The sequence below is a fragment of the Ixodes scapularis genome, unplaced genomic scaffold (assembly GCF_016920785.2).
Source record: "Ixodes scapularis isolate PalLabHiFi unplaced genomic scaffold, ASM1692078v2 ptg001354l_1__unscaffolded, whole genome shotgun sequence".
NCBI classification, from domain to species: domain Eukaryota; kingdom Metazoa; phylum Arthropoda; class Arachnida; order Ixodida; family Ixodidae; genus Ixodes; species Ixodes scapularis.
Genome location: NW_024610141.1, coordinates 491,169 through 514,545, shown reverse-complemented (window position 1 = coordinate 514,545; position 23,377 = coordinate 491,169). Strand labels below are relative to the sequence as shown.

The following is a 23,377-nucleotide window of genomic DNA, read 5'->3' as shown; positions in this document are numbered from 1 at the left end:
ATTTTCGGCAGTTTCAACGCAGTCAAGATTTGTGTCTAAAGAACCACTCTGTGTTAAAAACAAATCTCTTGTGCTTTTTTTTTATATATTATACTATTAGCGGTAGGGTAACTGTACCAATAATTGAATGAAAATGTTAACCTTTTAATTTACGTGTGCGAATACTAGTTCAAATGCAAGAGCGCAGAGTCATCCATGTAACAATAATCATAAATTCGGTTGTCGTGGCTTTTCCTCTCACGGTGTAGGCTAGGAGTGGCACAGTGCTATTTCATTATATCAGGTATTTTTCAACAACCCCCTACCTTTCTTACGTTATTGCCCTAAGATTCAAAATTACATCTTGCATGCGGTTTGCTCTTGTTTCAAAGGTTTTTAATATACGCCTTGTTTCTTGTGTTTTCTTTTTTCTTTTTTTTATTACCCCATAAACACAGATAACAGTTCATCCACTATACGATCCGGACACCTTTGTATATGACTACTCGATACTGAAGCTCAACAAGACTCTGGACTTCAATGGTCAGGAGAAGCATCTCATGCCCATCTGTCTTCCCAGCTTAAACCAGAACTTTGATGGACAAACCTGCACTGCAAGTGGATGGGGACTTACAAAAGACAGTGAGCGCACGTCGGCTAAACTCTCTTAATTTCATGTAGCATAATGAAGGAAATTGCCACCTATAAATGTGTTTAAATCAGCGAGGTAGAGGTCCTTAGAGCGATGAACTGGCAGCTGAAAGTGACCCCCAATTGGCCGCCGCCATGTTGCACATTTTTGACCACTAGACACGTGGCCTTATAGTTTTACGTCTAGATTTTAAGGACGTACCGCGCAAGAATAATTGCTTATTGACCTTTATTAACAGTACGTTTGTTTTAAGTACAAAATGTGCTTTTACGACAAAAACTCGGGCAGCTTCGCAATGCCTCCGCTAGATGCCGTCAACCGCGGTGCTGTGTTTTGGTTTTTTTTATCGGAGCTAGACATTGATTCCTGAGGCTAACAGTATTAAAAAAATAGTTTTATCGTGTTTTTTACAGCGATCGCAATACAATTCTCGGCTCAGTTTTGCGTAAAAACTTCAGGATTTGGTACGATCACGTGTCTAGTGGTAATTCCGCGTCTTGTGTGCCTGTGAGTGTGACTCTATATCCGCGCTGTTTCATCCAAGCATGAATTATCAACTAGCTCAAGCATCCACATTATCTAGTAGTAACAAATGTGCAACATGGCGGCGGCCAACAGGGGGTCACTTTTGCCTGGTGAACGGTATACCGGTTTATCGCTCCAAGCCCCTCTACCTCGTTGGTTTTAGTATACCGAGTGTTTGTAAGAAAACCGAACCCGGCATTTCGCACCGCAAAAATAAACTAGACATCGCGGAAAGGTTAAACTCCGTCATAACGTACGTAACCCCAGCCGTACGAGCAAGATGCCAAAGTTTCAGCACTAACCGTTATTTCATTAAAAAGTTACAGGTGATATATTTTTTTTTTTCATTTTCACTGGAAGAACGGGGCCTATTTTCGCCCGTTTTCGGTTTCTGTCGCCATAGAGCTCCATGTATTGGAAAGCGCCGCCGAGCGCCATTTTTTCATTTAAATTTTCCGGAAATTGCTTCTAGCTTGTGAATAAGATAATGGTTTGCGCTGAAACTTCGGTGTCTTGCTCGAACGGCTAGGGCTTCGTTTTGACAAAGTTGAAGCTCCTCGCAATGACTAGTTTATTTTTGCGATGCGAAAAGCCGTGCTCGGATTTCCCACAAACAACCGGTATAGTATTATTTAATAAACTAAACGAATCCGCGTGTGTTTCATTTGGATTATAAAAGATTATGTTATGATTAAAAAATAGTATTACATGTTTATACAAAAAAACCGTGTTGCATTGACTTAAAAGTTCGACTTGTAAAGTCCTGCGTTCCTTCTTAAGCTGTTAGTCGCTATATAGACCTTTCCAAAAATAGCCTTTTCCGCGCTGCCTTTTTTTGTTTGATGGACTGTGAACGAATTCTGGGTAAGCGCTGTTGCTCTGTTGTGCGGTATACAAGATTCTGCGCATGTGTTCACACCTCATTGACTCGGTATTTTTCGCCTGCGTGATATGCGCTGAAACGGTCTTTACTCGATTACAAAACTGTTTATTGTTGTTTTGTTTTATATTTGAGATTAGCGAATTCACGAGAGAAACCAACATCACCAAATTGCTAGAGCCGTGAAAATCAGAAAGAGGCGAAGCTACAATTTAGCTTTGGCAAAATGCGCATTACTACTGGTGGCTCCCCTCAATACGTTGGCATAAGGGAATCTCGCAAGTTATGGTTCATTTCAGTTTTTTAATATACTTTATTTTTCAAAATATCGGGCTCTTTAGTACATATATATCTGCTCCGAGGTCACCATAATTTTGGGCATGCACATTTAGCATGCACTGAACGCGAGAGATGCGCCAGCACTCGGCATGAACTCGAAACCACTGTTTGCGCGGGGAAAGATGTCAAAAATATGGCGGCGACCAGTGTTGCTCGGTTACTTTTTAAAAAAGGGTCAGTTCCCGCTAGGGGGTTTAAATATGGAAGCAGAAGCGGCAAATCCTGAGCGCTGACATCGATGGTCCTGAGAGGAAGAACGAGAAAGAGAGCGAAATAAAAGCAAAAAAGAAAACAGACGAAAGGTTAGGTGAGGGTTCGTTTACCGCGACGTGTTGAAGTTGCTGGAGCGCTTGTCACCTTTGTTTATTTTTATACAATTCGCTATTTCGTGTTTTTATTTTTTTTTTTTGGGCGGGAGGGGGGGGGGGAGTAAGCTAGAAAAACTGGGAGCAGACAATGCATGGGATGCTTTGTTGCTTCTTTGTATGTATTAAGTCGTCGCCAGCGATTCGCATCTATCGGGACCACAAACTGGGAAACCCGATCTCAGCAACTATGCCGGACGTTCTAAAGCAGCCTGAATGCACAAGGCCTTTTCTTCTAGAATATTATTATAACTCTAAACTTGCTACCGCCAGTAATCTTGAACGTCTTGTTTCTCGAGTTTTGGCTACCTTTTTAGGCAAGGGGCTTCCAGTTTATTCATCATTTTCGTTGATTTAATTCCCTTCATATTATCGAATTTCTTCAAGTAAAATAAAAGTTTTCAATAATATCTTGCATCTCCTGTCAAGTTCACACTTGAATCATCTAAAAACTCTAGCCTAAGGGCTTTTATTCTTTTTTCAGTAGATCTTCTAAACGAAGGTTTTGCGTATCAGGAAATCAAATGGAAGTAGTTGTTAACGCATTGTTTTGTCATTATACGTAAAAACATGAGAGGGACATGGACTGCAATACAAGTGACACGTGTATTTTGTAGTGCATTCAACTATGGTGCTTGGAACACGACTCCTACTGGTGTTTACCGCGTCCCTCGATTTCCGGCTGATGGCGTCACAAAAGTGACACGCTGCCACCAAACGCGACCCTGGCGGTGTATGTGGCAGGCGCCTGCTCTGCCGCAGGTAGCTCTTAACTTGACAATTCCACGGAAGCTTCAGCAGGCAAGAGTTGGGACGTTGCGACGACTGCAACACTTGCGCTCGCTCGTTCTTTTTTGCCTAGACTTCGTAGCGTCAACCGCCAGGATCGCGACATTCGACAGGACGACACAACGGTTACTTTGACGTCATTTGTTCCCACTTTGGAACCGCTTTTGATGTAGGGGCCGGAAGGGGACGCTAAACACACCAGTCGAGGACGCGTTCCAGGCACCTTACTTCATAGGTCCCTCTTTCGTTTTTTGCTTTTTTTAAAATTTAGTTACTGATAAGTTCAACCGTCCAAAAAAATGTAATATATATATTGTTTCATTCGACGAATAAAGCGGAGTAATATGTTTTACTTCGTCACATAACACGCAGGAACCCAAGGGGGAAACGACTCGAATCCCGATCTGCTAAAAGTAGACTTGCCCATCGTACCATACGATGAATGTAGAAGGGACTACATCGGTGTGCAACATGTCGACAGAAACACGATGATTTGCGCAGGAACCGAAGAAGGAGGAAAATCTACCTGCCAGGTAAGCGACCAAACGTGTTTAAAAGAATCAGAGACCCCACGGTGTTGTAGAAGGGTAATTCGTTTTTCATCTTCCGATGAACTGGGTTAACTTGTATTTTTTATCACGAGTTCAAAGAGACCCTCAGTGGCTTTTTTCCTCCCCGAAGCTTTATGCAGTTTTCTTAAGAGAGTCTACGCGACTGTGGTGAGTGATGTTCTAGTTAAGCTTGGAATAGAATGATTGAGAGCCCAGGCGGCAACCTTCTTGGCGAGGGCATCTAAAATGTGTTGCACGTCTAAATAACTGCATAAACATGTGCGCTAATCCTGTCAAGGAGTAGCCAGGGTATGTATCTACGTTTTGTGTATATTACCAGAATTTAACCACCCTTTTTTGTTTGCTCTGTTCATGGGAAGCTGAAAAAACAGCCCTCCTATAAGTGGTCAGGTGCGCATGGAGACAGCGTAAGTCGATTGGTCGACTTGCGCCGATTCCCTTTCGGCGTGCGACGTCTAGTCTAGGTTTCTGTAGAAGTAACGGAGGAAATATATTTCGTTAGAGTTGCATTACTTCATTTAAGATGAAAATGACTAAAGTAAGAACTACTCTAAGAGAAGGAGAGCACACAGGCGAACTGCATGTTACACAGTTTTGAACTGGTGACGGTGGACGAAAGAGGGGACAAACACAGAACGTGTCCAAAGCAGCTACTAAATTTTATTCACACAATTGTATATAATAAGATAGCATTTAAAGGTAGACTAAGATATATGAAGGAGGAAGGATGGACACGGAACGTTTTTTGGCTATTTGTACATCAGGTGCGTCGATAAAAAGTGAAGAAACCGAACAACAAATGTTAGGTCGAAACCTTTGGGCTATAAAGGCTCAGATCAGAAAATGAGAGTAAAGAGAGTTAAAACAGCTGAGAGGGAAATAGGGGATGATAGGGACGCAGACTAAATTCACTTTGAAGACGTATAAAAAACGTAAGATGAATATTGCTAAGATAATTATTTTTGACATTTCCAGAAGAAGCTCGTTGTTGTTTGAGGCCAGGATAAGAGCGTTACGAACTAGAATGTAAAGAGCGAAATATGAGGACGTAGATACGGTGTGTGGGACATGGGGGAGGAAAAGGAGGCGGCTGAACACTTACTACCCTCCTGCAAAGGGCTTCTCCCTGCGGTTGTTCAACGCGATACTGATATAGTGGAGGCTTTAGGTTTTAAAGGCACGGACGGAAAAATAGACGCTGGGAAAGCGGAGATGGCCAAGCACAGGTTACCAGACTGGTGGCATAAGGCGAGGGAAGGAAGAGGTTTCTTGGAGAATGGTAGATGAAGGCTTGTGCTTGGCAGCGTAATGAGATTATTCTGCCATTTGTTGATCACGAATTAATTCGGATATTAGTTTATCTTATTTAGAATGTAGGTAGCGCAAGCCGCCGCCCGATTAAAAGAGTTCAGGCGTATCCATCGATCAAAATATTCATTCATGCTTCTGTCATTTTCCTTTTTTTTTATAAAATAGTTTCGTTGTTTATGCCACCTTATGGCGCCGGTGGGGCATCTTTGTACGGATGTGCGAGGGTGGCGCCGGGTTCGGTCTTTATGTGAATTTGTGGAGGGGAGAGTAGGTTTGCACACCTTTGTATGAGCTGAGGTTGTTGGTTTGAATTGAGGTCAAGACGAGATGTACCCTAGCTGAAGGCCACGGGGACGTGTGCAAATTTCTGGGGGACGTGCGTGGGACATGGTGTATATAAGATTCTGCAAAAAAGCTTAGTAGCTGTGTTTGAGACGTGTTTAGTTTGTCCTTGTTTTTTTCGTCGTTTCAAGATTGTTAAAAATATGTTACAATCACTCATAGAAAATAAAATTGACTAGGTACAACTACTTAATTAAAACGGAATTCATTAAAGTTACAATTACTTCATTGAAAATGAAATTGCTGAAAGTTACATTTACTCTATTGAAAATGCGATTGCTTGAAGTTTAAGTTACTTCCCTGAAAAAGCAATTGATTGGAGTTGCAATTATTAAGTTTTGAACGCTATTTTAATATTTAGGTCTATAATCACTTTATTAATATGCTATATTAAAGTTCCAATTACTTAATTGAATATGCTATTGATTCAAGTTACAGTTACTTTATCGAAAACGCAATATAATAAATTATAATTACTTAATTAAACTGTAATTGAATACACTAATAAATGACCTCAATAAAGCAGTATTGTGTAGAGTAATCAATTACTTCAACAAAAATGCAATCTACTGCAGTGTTCAATTACTGTCTCCTAAAAGTAATAAAAAATACTGTACCGAACTCAATTACATTTGACTTTTATATTTTCAAAATTATGCAGTGATTTTACAAAGATATGACCAGGTATATTGCGTAATGTCACAATAACAGAAATATATGTTGCGTTACGTGACCAAGAATGACAAAAGGAATTAGATATTTTTATTAATCGCTATTTGTTTTCTACATTAAACGTTGTTAAAGGCCGGCCCGCAAGCAGAGAGAAGGAACCCGACCCTCACTTTCCTTCTCGCCACTGTGAAAGGAGAAAATCGCCTCTCGTTTCCTCCTCGCCTTTTTGCGATGCTTTTTTTTTTTTTTTTTTGCCGGCTGCCTGTTTTTTTTGTTTTTTTTTTGACAAGTTTGGGGTGGAGGAAAAGAAAGCTTCAAGGATTTGAAAAGACTATCCAGAAGCCAGCCGGCACACCTGCGACAGGGAGCTGAACCAACCGAATAGCTGTTTTGAGCGAGCTTGGCACTTGCTCTTACCTACGAGTTGCATTGGCTCTTTTTTAGCATTGGTTTGGAGGACGATTCTTTGCTGTTGTGTGAGCACAAATACCTTGTTCTGCTCAAAGAAGCAGTCATTGAAGTATCAATTTTAATATAAATATTTGATTTGGCATCTTTCGTTGTTTAGGCAGATTCATGGCAACAACGGGAAGTACGAGCGGCGTTTTCTGTATATCAGCGACGGCGCTCCATAGATTAGTGGTTCTGAATCATCATGGTTCATAAACCGGCAAAGGTGACGGAGGATCCCATCTGTATAGTTGGTCTAGCACTTTTCGGTATAGAGCGTTTTGCTGTATGGCATTTCGGTGCGGACTTTTCGGTGCACAGACATTTCAGTGTACGGACTTTTTGCTGCAAATACTTTTCGGTGTGGAACTTTTCGGTGCGAGGATATTTCGGTGCACGGACATTTTGATGCATGCACATTCGACGCTATGGTTTGCCTCACCGGTATCTCTTTTCCAACATACGCAGACACGCTTCACATCGTGTTTGCGCGTTGAGTTGATAGAGATAGTCTCTTGTATAAAGTTTTGGCTTTATTATTGGTCCTGCGTGTAGGAAAGTACTCAAACAGCAAGACGTTTGAAGTTGCTTGTGTATTCAGAACAATACCGAATATCTTCAAATGCACTTCCTCCGCGTAATCGCATAGCACCGATTGTTATTAATAAATTGTGATGACCTCGCACGACAAAAAAAAAACAATGTAATTATCACTTGTAACTCATTAGGGAATACAGTAGGCGTGTGCGGGTACAAAATAAGTGTAATCAAATCAAATATCGATTTGATTCAAGTAAACAAGCCGAATTTGGTGAATGCTAAATATATTTTATTTGGTATCAAATGTTTGCTCATTCTCGTACGAAAAACAAACAAACAGTGACCACAGATCATACACAGCGTATGCTCTGTGGTGAACGTCTCCTTCCATGCCGCAATGATGTCGCCGGACGTAAAGAACTGCCTTACATTCGTGCTTATACAGGGCGATTTTTTTTAACGACTAGACATTTTTCTAAAAAAAGACGTCAGAGTTACGCAATTGCGGTTCGTGCCTTATCTGTAGTCATCAAAAACACCAAATCATTCATTTTTAAAGAGATCTTGAGGACGTGAAGTGGCCCACGGCGTCCTAAAAAGCCTAATTTGGACGCGAATCGTGTTACCGCAATGTTTTCGGCCACCGCACTCCTCGCCCCTTCTACAGTGGCCTTATCACAGCGATGCGCATGATTTGCCGCTTTGGCTTCATGGCGTTAGGCTGTGCCACGCGGAGATGGAGCCCACATAAAATCAGAACTATATTTTCGCGCCCAAATTAGGAGGACGCCGTATAATAGTGTACGCGCGTTACATCTTTTTTAAGAATGGACGGTTTGGTGGCTTGCGATTATGGCCAACAACTTTCTAAATACAAGATGCCGTTTTCTTTTCTAATTAAAAGGTTAATTAGCAAATTTTAGGCAATCGGTCGGTTTTAGTTGCTTTCGTTATTGAACCTATTCCTCGCCTAGACGTATAGCTCACCTACACAAACCGCAATGGCGCTAATTTTCACTGGACAATTTGGTAACTTTCGATTACGCCCAACAACTTTATAAATCAACTATCCCGTTTTCTTTTATAATCAAAAAGTTCACTAACAAATGTTAGGTAATCAGTTGGTTTTTGTTGCGTTCTTTCTTGAACCCAATCTTCGCCTGGCCGTATAGCTCACATCCACAAAACGTTAATTTCCACGTTTTTTCTAATATCTAGTAGGTGAAAAAAAAATAATAATAAACGTTGTATATAAAACAGAGGGCAGTACTTTTCTGATATAAATAAAGCGTGGGGCACGCGTCTTGCATGCATCTCTTTTTTTTTTTTCCGGCTTATGAAAAACAAATCCCGGGACATTCGAAATTGAGTTTATGATGGGGCGGGCGCTTTATCACGGGGCATTTTGTTATGTTTCATAAGCTTTATTACTAGTCAGAAGGAAGCCACGCGAGCCTATCACGTTGCAAACAGCTAATCGGGTGTTTCTCAAGCAGCTCTAGAACTTTCCAATTGACATTTTGGTTCTTAATACATCTAAAAAAGTTTGGTACTTAGTCCTAAACATTTAATTTATTAGGCATAATTAAAATACTGCAACTCTCGCAAGACATCTGCCCAAAACATAAAGTTTGTTTCATTGGCGTAAAGTGGCTGCGTCTTTCATTTTTATGCTTGGTCTTTAAAGATTCGTGAAAAGCATTCGCGACCTTATCTGTCAAGCCGCGTACGAGGACAGCGCGGCCGCCTCGGCAAGTTGTTCCCTCATCGAAGACGACAGTGAATAAAAGGTACGATCAAAATCTTAATGCCTGAAGAAAGCGCAAGTTTAAAATAATTCTAAGGGCGTCAGTTGATTTTATTTCTACTATATTCAAATTTCAACACTCGTCGCGGGCAGCATGAAAGGAAGCACTGCACTCTTGGCACAAACCAGTGCCCAGTCAACGGTCCTACACTCAAACACGCATCACCACCCGACCTGTTTGAAAAATAAATAATTTTCAGTACTTTTGGCAGAAAAGGCAAAATTTCTACTGAGCGTGATATTTTGTGGACCCAAAAGTCCCGTAGCCGAGATCGGTAGTTCATAGCTTCAGGAAGACGAAGAACGACGGATGCATTATTTCCCGCGGAAGTACTGTTTTGACTTCGACTTCCACATAAAATTGTATATGCATAAATTGGTGGCACGATACCGAACTTGCTTGATTACTTTTCTTTTAAAGACAACATAACCAGGCATAATCTACAGATATTGCAGAATTTATTTTAATTGGCGTACAGCGCGAGAGACAAGTACGGACATAAAGAACACAATAGAGCTCTGCATTTCTGCCGCATTTCTTTCCGTACTTGTGGACCGTTAGTCCGCATGACTATATTCAAAAACTGCCAAATCGTTTAAGCCTACCCCTTTTTATAGTTTGTTTCGTAGATGAATTGTGGCGAATCCCGGCTGGGTTTGGGTAAAGATCTCGCACGTGTTCAAGGACACATTTCGGCATGATTTCCCGCTTGGTGACGACGTTGAGCTGACCGCTGTTCCGCTTCTTTTCTAAGTAGGCGGGGAACGCCAGGCGCCTAAATTAGCCAAGCAGCCCCAAAACTTGCGGTAGCACACCTTCCGAACTCCTGGGTTTTTTTTTGGAGATGGCCTTCGCCCACCCTGACAAAGCCCCAAACAATTATGTAAGGGATGCAGAGGCTATCTGGGCATTCCATTTCTTCATCAGCGAACAAATGCGAACAGAAGAGAATGAAAACTTCGTAATACCTGCTGTCTTTTAATAAATGGCATAATATGCTACTATTGCTAGTTGCACTATTTTACGCGAAGAAAGTTGTGATTTTTCGGTTCAATCTCCGGTTTCCCGTTCTCTTTGCTGATACGCAAGATATTTGTCGGGTGTCAAGTTTTCAGTTACATTTGTTGACAGAAACTAAATGCACGTTCGGCCACGAAGAAATTTTTTTCAAAGGCTGAAGATAGATGAAATATACCATAAACCGTTTCAGTTTTTATGGAAGTTTGTTTTTACTCTTCTTAGTAGATTCAACGAGGCGGCCGTCACTCTAGAAAATACCTGTAGTACGAACGTATATATTATGCCCCAGAAATGGTCAGACTGTGTCCCTCTCACTGCAATATCTTTGACTTGTAATTACTCATGATTATTAGTTTGTACAAAAAACAAAAAACAAAACAAAAACACAATAGTGATAAAATCACTCTTCAGTGTGCCGTTGTTAGAACGACAAATTTTCAACTCTTTGGGTAGAGCTCAAAGTTCGGATAAAAATACCCATCGTTTTTCCTTCTGCTGTGATGTTCAAGTTCCGTTCACTCGAGATAAATATGCGGTGTTGTAGCGTGTGTGGCCGCTTGCGGAAGTATCTGAATGTAAAAGAACTTGTTGTTGGGCTAGTTGGTGTTGACTATCTGAGTGTTTTTTTAGAACTGCAGAAAAAGAGAAAAAAAAAAGAAAAAAAAAAGAAAAGCGAGCCACCCCGAACCCTTCCGAGCTCATATCCAGCCTGCCTAACTAATCCCTGGTGTTTGGGATTGAAGCAGAGAACCTTCAAGGGTTACAGAGATTTTGTCGGGGGGCCGGTAAGCCCATTTGCACTCGTGCGAGAAGGCCGTAAAAAGCGAAGAGGAAAATGGAGGAGGAAAGGGGAGGAGGAAAAAAAGAAAAGAGGGGGAATCTTCTGCCACGCTGAAGAAAATTTTGAGCGCCCGCCTTTAAGCTGGGCAGACAGTTTATTTTCAAAGAACGCATCAGTCACCTCGCCGCGCACCTTTCCGAATAAGCCAGCTGCGCCTTTGCCCCTTTTCACTGTTCCTTTTGAAAAAAAAGTGCAATTTCACATTGCGCGAACATTTTCCGCACCACATCGTGGTCGCGTAATGTGCTCATATAAGCAGTCTCAGAGAACTCTGTGAGGCTAAGCGTGTAGAAACACCCTCAGCAAGCAAATATGAATGAGCTGTTCGTTTCGTTATCAAGTTGTCGAATATGTTTCGAGTCGTTACGCACTAAAGCCACCAAGCTTATCTTCGTCGATCGACGCAAGTTTTATTATTTCAGTTTTTTTTTTTTTTTTAATTATGTTTGGTTATCACGCACTTTCGTTGACAAATAGTTGAGAAAGTCATTGAAATGCGCATAACAAATGAGGTAACCCAGATGAAAAAGGTTAAACGTTTTACCGGTTATAAAGACCGTTCAATACCGAATTCAGTAGCTGTTTACAAAACCCAGGCCCTGGACAATATAAGCTTCAGTGCCCTGAATGTTACTCAGCTTACAAAGCATCGACATCGGAGACGTACTAGCATGTGCAAGATATTCGAGGTCCTGGCAAACCTGTGTCGACATCAGAGACGCAGTAGCATGTGCAAGAGCTTTGAGGTCCTGGCAATCCTGATGACAGAACCATGCCGAGCTAAACCTGAAAAGATTGAGCACCATTTTTGTCCGCTGTTTTGTAGCGAAAGTGCATAAGATTTAGATCAACACCAGCTATACACCTTTCTAAAAAACACTTGGCCCCAGGGGCAAGAGAACCTTTTTTCAATCGCACACACTCACGCACCGGTGTCCCACTCTCGCGCTCTCCCACGGGCATCCCCGCTAACCCTAACCTAGTAGACTGTTGATTTCGCTAAGCATATAGCCTGCCTAGGCACAATTTCGGTCACTGCTGTAGGGTAAATGCTCGTATTTTTCCGTTGTTTGGACGTTGCATTGTTTATATACTTTCCCGATGCCACTGAGAAACACATTTCAAATTAAAAGCTATTTTGTTTAGTACGTGCACTACAGAATATACGTGATTAGAATGTTTGTTTTATTTTATTTGATAAGGCGCCACCTTCTAAGTCGTATCAATCGACAAAGCGCTTAAAGGCCCGTTCACATACTTGCAACCGAGTAGGACCGACTGAGACAAGACCGGGTTTATTCCTCTTGCGACGGCTTAGGTCCTGCTCCGCAACAGCGCATCCGGTCCTACGCCGTCGCTAAAGGCTTAAAACCTGGCTTGTCTCTGTTGGTCCTACTCAGTTCCAAGTGTGTGAACGGGTCTTAACTGTTGAAAATAATTTACAACTCAAGATAGCCGAACAGCAGAACACGTAATGTCAAGCACAAAGTGCTTGACGTTTGAGCGTTTTTCTTCGGCTTCGCATTGCCGAAAACACGAAGGAAAATAAAGCGCGGTCGTGTATTGCCACGTGACTTCCGACAACTCTTTCCTCCTTTACATTTCCTCGTTCTACCCAGTCCACATAACACCGCCTGTACTTAGTTTCACCTTTGGTTCAGACGCAACCGTCGCTACAAGCTGATAGGTCCAATTAGGCAGCGTAAAAAGCGGACCATCATGATATTCGATATGTTCTTTTACGTGTTTCAACATCGCTGAACCAATCATAAACAGAATAGTCGCAGTGACGTGCGTTTTTGACGCATCTTGGTTGGTCCTATTACCTCGTAGTGTCGGCTGTGTCTGGATTTTAGGTGAAACAAAGTATAGAAGACAAGACTGTATACGGCTGACATTTCTGCCTGGGAAACGTAGGCCGACGCAGGACACAAATTGGAAACGAGTAGTGCTTCAGTACTTGGCTTTAGTCAAGTTTGAGCCGAACTTTGATTCAGTCGTCGTGTGCAGTCGTTGAAACAGCGTTGGCCTTCGCTGATGGCGACATTTCTATCAGCACTGCGACTCTGTTACCTAGGTGGTGTTGGTCCACATGTCGCGGCCAATAACTCCCTGCTCATGTTTTGGATGCGGCTTAATCCAGTTGCGGTTTTAGGCGCCCGCTTCCGGCTTGAGCGTCGTCGGCGTAGCCGTGCGGGAAAACGTCCCATAATGCACCTCGGTGACGTTTCGGCATCACGCCGAAACGTCGTATCGCGTTTTGGCGCGAGTGACGTCACCGTGCCGAAACGTCACCGTGACGTTTCGGTGGAAGTCACGTGCCGAAACGTCACGTAACTTCACCAAACGTTTCGGCACCGCTCCGAAACGTCGCGTGACGAGGCGCGTTTCGCGCGTGAAAGAAGCACGAGGAGACAAGTTCAGGGTACGAATGAGGAGGAGGGCCTACCCTCTCCACAGTACCCTCCCTTCCTCCTCCTCAAAAGCTGCGCTCTAAATCGGCGTTACAAGAAGAAGTAAACGTCTCTCCCTTTTTTTTACTTTATTAAAGATATACGTGGCTCCGCAGAAAAATACTGATTGGGTAGTCATCTGACACCCTATTAAAACGCCTGGTAAAAGGAAGAAAAAAAATCTTCTGCAATGTGTTAGTGTTCCTTTAAGGCTACCAGCCCTATTAGGGAGGAGATCGAACAGTCAGGCCTCTGGCGGCACACTTCAGCTGTTGGGGCAAAAACCGAATTTTCTTGCTTGTGTATGATCAGCGATATCGGAGATGACGATTCGAAGGCCACTCCTCGTGCGACCATGCAAAGCGCTGGCAAGAGCGAAGCGCGCGTGCCCAGACCGTGCATGACGAGGTTTAATTTCTTTGTTATGCTGTGTCAGTAAACACCGGGCTGTGGAGAAAACAAGCTCGATAAAGCACCCCCTATAGTTCGATGCCATGCCCGATACTTGGTGGCACGTTAAGTCCAGACGCAGCCGACGCTACGAGCAAATGAGACCAATCAAGCAGCGTCAAAACTGCAAGTCACTGGGTCTTTCCTCTTTATGATGATTGAGCGATGATAGAACACGTACAGAAGGAAGACGAACAGTTAGATGGTGCTCTTTGGAGGCTATCTATTTCGTGCCATCTGCTCGTAGTGTTGGCTGGGTCTGTACCTAAGGTGAAACGAAGTAGTCGAATCTCGTTAATTCAAACTCTCTTAATTCAAATTTCTGGATAATTCAAACAAACATGCAGGTCCCCGTCCTATGAGTCTGTATGGGAGAAAATTCCCGGTAATTCAAACTTTGCTTTATTCAAATACATTTTCGGTCCCCCCCCCCCCCCCCCCCCGAGTTCGAATTAACGAGATTTAACTTATTGTTCTCACAGTGCAAGAAAGCACAAAAAGGCTGCACGGAAACTTCTCAGAGATGCTTAAAAACACCGAATGCCAAAACACAGACGGAGTTTCGAACTGAGCAGGTTTCAAAAGTCCAAGAAAGTGTCAGACCAATCCCATATTCTACGGGTCGTGACAGTCGCAGCAGTAGAATCATCAGCAGCAGCATAGCAATTGTCTAGCAATGTTGTTGTTGTTGTTGTTGTTGTTTTGTATGAAAAGGTATATATTGACTGATCGTTTAAGGAATGCGGGATGTGACTCGTTACGCTGACCGTTCTTGATTGGCTCTTTGGCCTCTTTACCTGTTAATGCTGCAACCTCGTTGGCTAAGGAGCAGCAATAAGATTCGCATGACACGCCACGCCCTGCGTTTCTTAAATTGTCAACGACTACTGCACTTACTCTTGTCTTTTTATACACCATCCTCCTTGAGATTTGCATGACTTTCTTCTGGGTAGCAAGAGCCAAAACCCTCCAGATATCTCCTTAGGCCTTTTCGAATAGTTGCGTTTGAAGGTCGGTTCAGACACCAGCGTTTGACCGCCTTAAGACTGCTTGCGTATCGAGCTGTTGCTATGGCGACCCTTACTTCGACCCAATGGGGAGGCGCTGTGCTCAGTCTTCGACGCAACTGTGTGAACGAGCCTCAAGAAGCCGACTGCGCTAACGTCTCATGACGGCTTACGACGACGCAACACACCAGCGCCATCTATTGGGTTACCCCGGAATACTTTTAATCTGCGTACTTTTTAGGCCTTATTCTTTTTGTCGTGACCCTTGACGAAATCTGACAAAGTTATACCCTTTCTCATAGATAGTCCGCAGAGTTTATCTCGTAAAATATTGCAAGACCTTCAGTTTATACTCCGTTTTACCTTACGTCCAGGCGCAGAGGATGCTACGAGCCATCGGAGCCAATCCAAGGCCGTCTGAGGGTCACGTGACCTTGGAGAGGGGGAACAGAGACGCGCGGAAAGCGTGTCACGGGCTACCTCCACTGGGTGGGATTAGCTGGGATAGATCGTAGCATCCGCTGCGTCCAGACATAATGTGAACGGAGTATACGCAACTCGAAAGGGTTCCATGTCTACCTGAGACAAGGCGCGAGTGTGTTAAGGGATTACGAGAGCTCACAACGCACACGGTCACAGTCAAACGTCATTGGTTCAGCTTGCCTTCATTAGTTCGCGCGCCATATCAAACACAGTTGATACTAATTTTCAGGGCGATTCTGGAGGACCCCTGCAGTGTCCCAGGTCTGACGGCCGCTACGTGCTGGCGGGATTGACATCCTGGGCTACCATATGTGCCGCTCCAGGTCAGCCTACTGTCTTGTCGAGGGTCTCGACGCAACTGCCCTGGATTCAGGAAACTGCTGGAGCGACTCCATAACGGACTTGGCCTTCGCTGCATTCGATACATATTTATGCGGCATATGCACTGTTTTTGTGTCCACTTTTTTGTGTAAATTAAATTTCAGCAAGATTTTTAAAAAAAATTACCGATGACTTTTGAATGAAAAAACGGTTAGTACTGAAACTTTGGCCTCTGATTCGGACAGCTAGCGCTACATTTTTGGTGGAGAAAGCGTTCGGCGATGCGGAGTTTATTTTTATGGTGAAAAAACACGCTAACTTTCCAGGGTACCCTGTATGATTTTCTAACTTGTCTAAACACGCAATGGGAATATACGCCAAAAGAACGAGGACAAAAAATATGAGTGGCACAAAGGATAGGACCATCCTGTCATTTGTGCAACTCATCTTCTTGTTCTCGCTTTTTTCTAGCATATATCCCCATTATGAATCAGAACCCACTAGCTCAACTCCCAGTCTAAATATATGTCTAAAGACAGACTTTTTTTATGACCTATGTAACAGGACCTTTAAACAAGAAAGAAACACCTCTCAAGCATCATTTGTAAACTGTGTTTTTTGCGATGTGTGACTGTGGCTTAAAGGAACTGATCAGACCCGTTGGTGGTTTTGACTCGGTGTCTTGGCTGATGGCAGCAGAATTCCTTCGTAGGGCCGCAATCATTAACGGGGGCATATACATCTATAAAGAAAAGGCGACTACAAAGCCGCGGTCTTTCTCTAGACGCGTTAACGGTTATAAATGCGACAAATTGTTTAACTATGCATACATTTCTAGGAGCGTGAGCTTGAGATTCCCGAGTCTCAATTAACTCCAATTTTCGATCTTGCAAGCACCATTATTGATCCTGCTCACCAGCTAACCGCCTCAAGTGCGGGTTTACTCGTTCATGATGGTACCCTCGCGAACTTTGGCTTCACGACAGTGCATCACTTCATCCGTGAAAACTCTCTACCGTGGAATTCCAGGCGCCTTTGTGACGGGTCTACACCGCCTAAACAGAAGGCCTTCGCATGGTCTCCTCTCCCTCCATAAAAAGTCATCGGAGTCGGATGGCGCTAACTCGGCTATAGGGCCCGAGCCCGACCTTCGAGGCGCTGATTGGATACGAGCCCCAACCGAACACTGACTCAGCACTCGTGCCCAATCTCGCGCCTCGATCGATTTGACTGTGATGACGCGTGCGGAGGTCTTCTTCTAGGTGGTGCTGGACGGGCAGAGTGAGATCGGCCGGGAGGAGCTTCGGTAGACCCACCTCCAGCGGGCCCTTTCTATCTTCGACTAGGCGCCTCGCGCCGCTCGAGCGCGGGCTTCCAGCCAAAGCACGGTGGAAGGCATGGAGCTCGTGCTGGAGGTCATGCGCTCAAAATACGAGCCCTGCCGTTCTCACTTTGTCCATCCCCAAAAATATGTGGCATCCTCTGCTTGCGCCATCTCTTAGCTGGTTACGGCAGCGCTCCCATAGAAGCCCCGCATATATGACCATAATACCGAAATGTTACGCTTTATACAATTTTCCACGCTACTATTTCTTTCTATCATATACCGCAACTATTGTGCCGAAGTTTCAAGATGATGACGTGTAAAGTTCCTCGGTCAAATAAACGTTTCAATGTGCCACTACGGATAGTATGAAAGTAGATAAAAATGTACACTTTATACTTCTGCATAAAAAGCTCGTCGTTATTTTAGAAACATAATTAGAATCCCTCCCCAACATTTTGGCGAATTTTTAGCCTCTAAAATGTGTATTACAACTGTACAAAAATATATTTCGCAGGCACCTCGCGACACTTTTTAAGAAACAGCAAAGTTCAAACGAGCACAATATACAGTAAACCAAAGTAATTGATAATGTGTTGGTTATATTTTGTTTCATTTTTTCCTCTCAAAATTTGTTTCTTGGGTTCTTGAGATCAATTTGCAAAATAAGGTGGATTCGTTCTCGTTCAGACGTTTACGATCATTTTCAGCATTCTGCTACTGACATCGATTAACTAGCAAAACAAAAACAGCTGTTTTTTTTTTTTTTTACGTTGATCTAAAATTACAAACAAGAAAGTTTTAAAGTTATTCTCGCTTCTTCTTCATGTTATGTGATAACAACAAAGTGATTTTTATTGTAGCGTGTGGAAGCACTGCGGTGAGTACCCAATGTATGACCGGATGATTGCTCTTGTGAAATGAATATTCACATGTCAAAACTAATAATTAATCACGTACTAAATGTTTACATTAAATTAATTATCCCAATCGCCCTAAACACAAACGGCAAAAGTAAAAAAAAAAAAAGAATCTAGAAAAGAGCGTATTGAAATATCCGACTTGCTATCGCATTCGTCAAAGGGGGCCGAAGCCCAAGATTTTAAAATGGCACCGGCTTGTATTTGGCGTCCCTAAAATTTGTATTTCTTCATCAGTTGAAAACACGGCTGACCTCAAAACGTCCCCGGACAAGGCGCAAGTCTCCAAGTTTGAAATGATGCACGAATGCCAGAAAACAGTCAAACCATGTGTCCTTCAATACAAGGTTTCTTAAAAATGGCTCATTTTAGGGGATTCTCCATACCCCCCCCCCCCCCCCCCCCCCCGAAATCTTCTATTCTGTTGGGGCCTGCTCTCCCCCTCCCCTCATACAGCAATTTGTTGTGGGGGGCGAACACCCGCACCGCCCCCGCCTCCCTCTCCCCCCCGAAACAGAATCCTGGCTACGTGCCTGGCCAGAGTACCAGTATGTGCTCGAGGGCTCTATATTTATTTTCCGTCTTTAGCTGAAGACTGAAATGTCCTCAAAACGTTCCCTGTAGAGGCGCGGGTGCTCAAAATTCAAAAGATAAACGAATGCGAGCGTAGAAACGGCCGAACCATCTCTACTTTGAGACCGGTTTGCTCATGAAGATTCTACTTTGAAGTATTGGTTACGGTACCAGGGTACGTAGTCCCGAGGGCTCTATATGTTAGGGCGCAGCTTTTAGGCGCCCGTTTCTGGGTTTCGCAGCGTCGGCGTAACCACACTAAATTTAGCGGGAAAATTGACGTCAAGTGACCTCAACCGCAATTCAATTCCCCGTTGAATTTAGCGGGAGAATTAGGGAGTTTTCGTAGACCGCGTTCCCCTCTCCGCTATAAGCCCTGCGCATCGAAGAAGCCGCTACTGCCCCCGCGCTCCTGTGGCCTCCACTGTAGAGTTTCGGGTATCGTAGCGTGTTGCGGAAAGCGTTGCGGGACGGCAAAAACGATCTACGAAAACTCCCTATTGACGTCACTTGACCTCAACACCAATTCAGTCTCCCCGCTCGATTTAGCGGGGAAAATGACGACACATGACTCGTTGTCACGTCGACTATGAACAAGTTCAGTTTCTCCGCTAGATTTAGCGGGAAAATTGACGCCACGGGACCTCAGCAGAAATTCGATTCCCCGCTGAATGTAGCGAGAAAATTGACGTCACGGGACCTGAACACCAATTCACTTTCCCCGCTAAATTTAGTGGGGAAAATGACGTCACATGACTTGGTGCTATGAACAAATTCAGTTTCTCCGATAGATTTAGCGAGGAAATTGGCGTCACGTGCTAATGAGGAGGGAAAGCTAGGGAGGAAAGGAGGAGTGAGAGGAGGAGGGGGAGGAGGAGGGGAGGAGGAAATGACGCGAGGGCGAGGAGCAGAGGAGGACGGGAGAAGGCGAGGAGGAGGGGAGGAGCAGGAGGGGCGTACCCTCCCCTGTCCTCCCCATGAGCTGCGGTCTAAGTTCGCGTTACAGAAATGTGCAAACGTCTTGAATTTTTACATTCCTTAAAAGATTAAAACAGCGCAAAACAAAACGACGGACTGGATGAAGGAGGACACAGACGGAGCGCTGACTCGCAACTAAATTCGAGCCCAGTCTTTAAGTTTGAGGTTCACCGATTTGCCTGCTAACCCTAACCGAGTAGACTGTGGTTCGATAGGTGCAACCGGCGTAGGAGCAATTTCAAGCATTGCTGGCGGCTACATTTTCGGCTTTGTCCTCTGTTTCTTGCGATTTATGGTGTATGTATTTTCTTGAGGAAATTGAGAAAGCATTCTACCACATTTGAAACAAGCAAAAAGAAGCAAAATAAACTGTAAACTAAGTTTGTTGGGTACGCGTACGACAGGACAAGATCGACCGGAATGTTTGCTTTATTTTACGATATGTTTCGACGGCGCCGCCCGCTCAGCCGCGTGTTAGTTGACAAAGCGCTTAGCTCTCGAAAATAATTTACAACAGAAGGCAGCCGAAAGACTTGCATATTTCACGCGCACAAATAGCATGGTTACCGCTGGACAGAACTCAGACGTTATCCGAAAAGACTTTATTTGAGAAATGTCTACAAAAGCACAGCGCTACAGTAGCGACGACAGTCACATCATGACGATCGGACGGAGTCCAAGAGCGTTTTGGTGCACGTTTTTGGGAGAGTTTCCTTTTTTCGCACCAGCACCAAGGCTAAGGGATGAACGCGACTCACCCACTCCCCACACCAACCCGAACAACAATGTTTGGCTATGACTGGGAGGACTCACGCGGATCATCACTGGGAAAAGGGAGAACAGTTGCCATTTTTCGCTAAATCGCGTCGAGGGCCGTTCGACGTTTTTCCCCTCCTTTGCGTCCTATGAATGTTCAGCAGGAACGCTAGAACGACAGGAAGCTACCAGTCCTTTTTCTAAAAGTGGAAGATAACACGAAAAAAATATCCAGCATGCATAAGAAAAATCAAGTGGAAACTTTTAAGAGAGGCCGGAAAACTTCGAATGCAAAAGCGCAAAACATAAGTGGCGAATCGCGCTGAGCAGGTTTCAACAGTCCAAGAGCCCGCCGTCCCCCACTGCGCGGCACCGAAATTCGCGAAGAGGGACGTCGCCGGTGATCTTCGGATGCTACGTGTCCTATTCCATAGATTCTCGTATGGATGGAAGGATGAATGGATGAGGCTGAACCCTTTTAATATGGCGGCGACCGGCGCCCCCTATGGAGTGTTTTTTTCTTACCATTTATTTAACATTGAGATAAATATCTAGAGATTGGCTCTTAAAAGACACATACGATCCGTACGACGGAGGCGCCTCTATGCAACCGGGTGCCCAATACTTCCGCCCTATGGGTCGCCCCAAAGGAAATAAGAAAATATTCATCCTTTCCTCGACCTATGCCACCAGTCACACAATTTCTTCTTGGTTATATACACCTTTTCCATGTTTAGTTTTTCATCCCTTTGCCTAAATCCAAGTGCGTTTGTTAAATTAGTCGTCTCCTGAGCCCCATTCTCCTCCTCTCCACAAGCTCCACACCGTACCTACTCCCTGATATCTAGCTCTATATGTCTTAGTGCGCTATAATCCTGCCCTCGCCTCGAAGAACAAGAAGTTCCCCCAAGAATAGTCGAAGATGAGCTTCTTAGTAATGTACTTACACGATCAGCACATTGCCAAGGCCGATTTAGTCTGCACGCTCTATTTTTATATTTCCCTCTCAGTGTCTTTAACTCTCTTCTAACCTTTATTTTCTCATCTGCGCCCCTGCTATTGCCCATATATTTATATCCAAGTTTTCTAGTCCGCTTTCTCCGTTTTGTACCGATGCTTCTCATCTGTAAATAGCTAAGAACTCTTCCTGCCCATTGTTAAGCATATATTTATCTTAGCCTATCCTCAAATTTGATCTTACTGCTACCTTCCCTGCCCTCGAATAAGGACCACCCCATAACGCCCTGTACACCACCATGTGTTTTAACGTACGCTCCTGAGAGCTAATCTACCTCACTCCGTTGCTTTAGTTCTTGCCTTGTCTGGAAGTCCAGTTTTATGAACATTACTGGCATTTGCAAAAGTCAGGCTCGGAACCAGGACCCCCAAGACACAGTTCACTTTTTGTGCTACTAAAGATTAATAATAATAATAATAATATTATTATTATTATTATTATAATCATTACTACTTTCCAGATCTCCCTCACCACATCATACCTGTTCTAGTTCGACAGTGCTCTATTTTTCATTACAGCTGCATTTCTATTTCCCTTACTAGTTACATATTTTGCATGTTCATTGAGGTATTCTATTCCCTCGTTATTCTATACTCCTAGATACTATTTATCGACTCGCTCAATCTTTATTCTTTGAAACTTAACTCCGCAATTTCGACGTCATTAAATACAATGATCGCTGATTTGTCACTACTGAACTCTAAGCCTAACGTGCGGTCGACGGAGGGAATAAGAAAACATTCATACTTTTTATGAACCGGAAGATCTCAGGGACTCGAAATTTCTCGAAATCTGCATTCCACCGCCATCTGTTGGCGCTTGCGGTAGGTGTTTCCTAGCCAGTTTCCACCACCTGTGTGGCTGTGGCACCATCCCGTGGTGACGTTGTCAACTTTGGATACGTGTGCTCCAAACCAGCCCAAGGCTAGCTCATGTACCAGGGCACTAATTCATTAAAATTCATGTATGTATTTAGGGATGGATGCTAATGGCTGTATATATATCTGTATCTTGTATAACGGGTGGTAGCTTGGCCCACCTAGCCTAGAAACCGCCCCCCGAAATTCTATCCATATATTAATGAGACAGGACTGCATTTCAATAGCCGCTTTGAAATATTATTCATATTTCGGGCAACATTATCCAAACCCCAATTTTATTTTTCATTTGAATAAGAATATTTGTTTATCATTATAAATACTTAGGGTTCCACGTGTGCTTACACGACTTGAATTATCTTTTTATATAGCTCGACATTTTAGCCACTTAAACCCGATCCAAAGATCGGCTGAGTGTTATAACCGCTACTTTGATACGATTGATACTTTTAACTCATGCGGGAGCAAGTTCGGAAACGCTGTTCGAAACTTTCTCTTGCAAGAAAAGGGCTGATCAGTTGAAGGGTCGATGTTTGTAGTACGATATCTCAGCATTTGCTTTTTGCCCTCACACTTGGGGATGTCTTTTTTTTGTGTTTTTTATCTCCCTGGTTGATTTGAGTGTCTTTTGTACTTGTTAATATTTTTATTCTCAGACTGGTGAATTGCGTTCCCCTTCTGCATTCGTGTGTTTGTGTGTGCTTTTTCTCGTTTCTTTTTTAGGTGTGCCAGCACTAAGTTCGATTGGTTGTTCCTGGAAACTTTAATAAACACTGATTGATTGATTGATCACTATAAACATTTGCTGTGTACAGTAGATTTATAGCGTCCAAAAAGCTCGAATTGGGAGTTTTACACAGGTAACAAGGTTCCTAAGTAATCTTAAATAGTTCAGATGCCTGAGACTGGCAAACTTTAGCAAATACCGTTTGTCAGATTCAGTGGAATATTGTTCATCCTAATATACAACTTCAATGCATACAGTGAAAAAAAAAAAAAAACTGATTCTACATTGTTTAAAAAAAATTACAGTCTGCAGTTGTAGAATATCGACTGAAGACAATAAAAGTGAGAAACTTTTCAAATCAGTTTCGTTGCTATTTTTTTGCTCTTTTCTTTATATAAATAAAT

General features: G+C 43.4%; 1 protein-coding gene across 1 annotated transcript; it reads left to right on the top strand.

The window, feature by feature from the left end:
- The first annotated feature begins 452 nt into the window (after nucleotides 1–452).
- Nucleotides 453–22,543, top strand: LOC115328850 (trypsin-7-like). Its single transcript, XM_029990284.3, has 4 exons — nucleotides 453–621; nucleotides 3,902–4,062; nucleotides 15,708–15,857; nucleotides 22,454–22,543. Exons 1-4 carry the CDS (start codon nucleotides 540–542, stop codon nucleotides 22,541–22,543), a joined length of 483 nt encoding a protein of 160 aa, XP_029846144.2. The 5' UTR covers nucleotides 453–539.
- The last annotated feature ends 834 nt before the right edge of the window (nucleotides 22,544–23,377 follow it).

What these genes read in the sequence shown, in the direction of transcription:
- LOC115328850 (XM_029990284.3), top strand. Translation starts at nt 540, where the DNA reads ATGCCCATCTGTCTTCCCAGCTTAAACCAGAACTTTGATGGACAAACC. An exon ending in ATGGGGACTTACAAAAGACA is followed by an intron (nt 622 to 3,901) that starts GTGAGCGCACGT and finishes CATAACACGCAG; the next exon opens with GAACCCAAGGGGGAAACGAC. An exon ending in GAGGAAAATCTACCTGCCAG is followed by an intron (nt 4,063 to 15,707) that starts GTAAGCGACCAA and finishes ACTAATTTTCAG; the next exon opens with GGCGATTCTGGAGGACCCCT.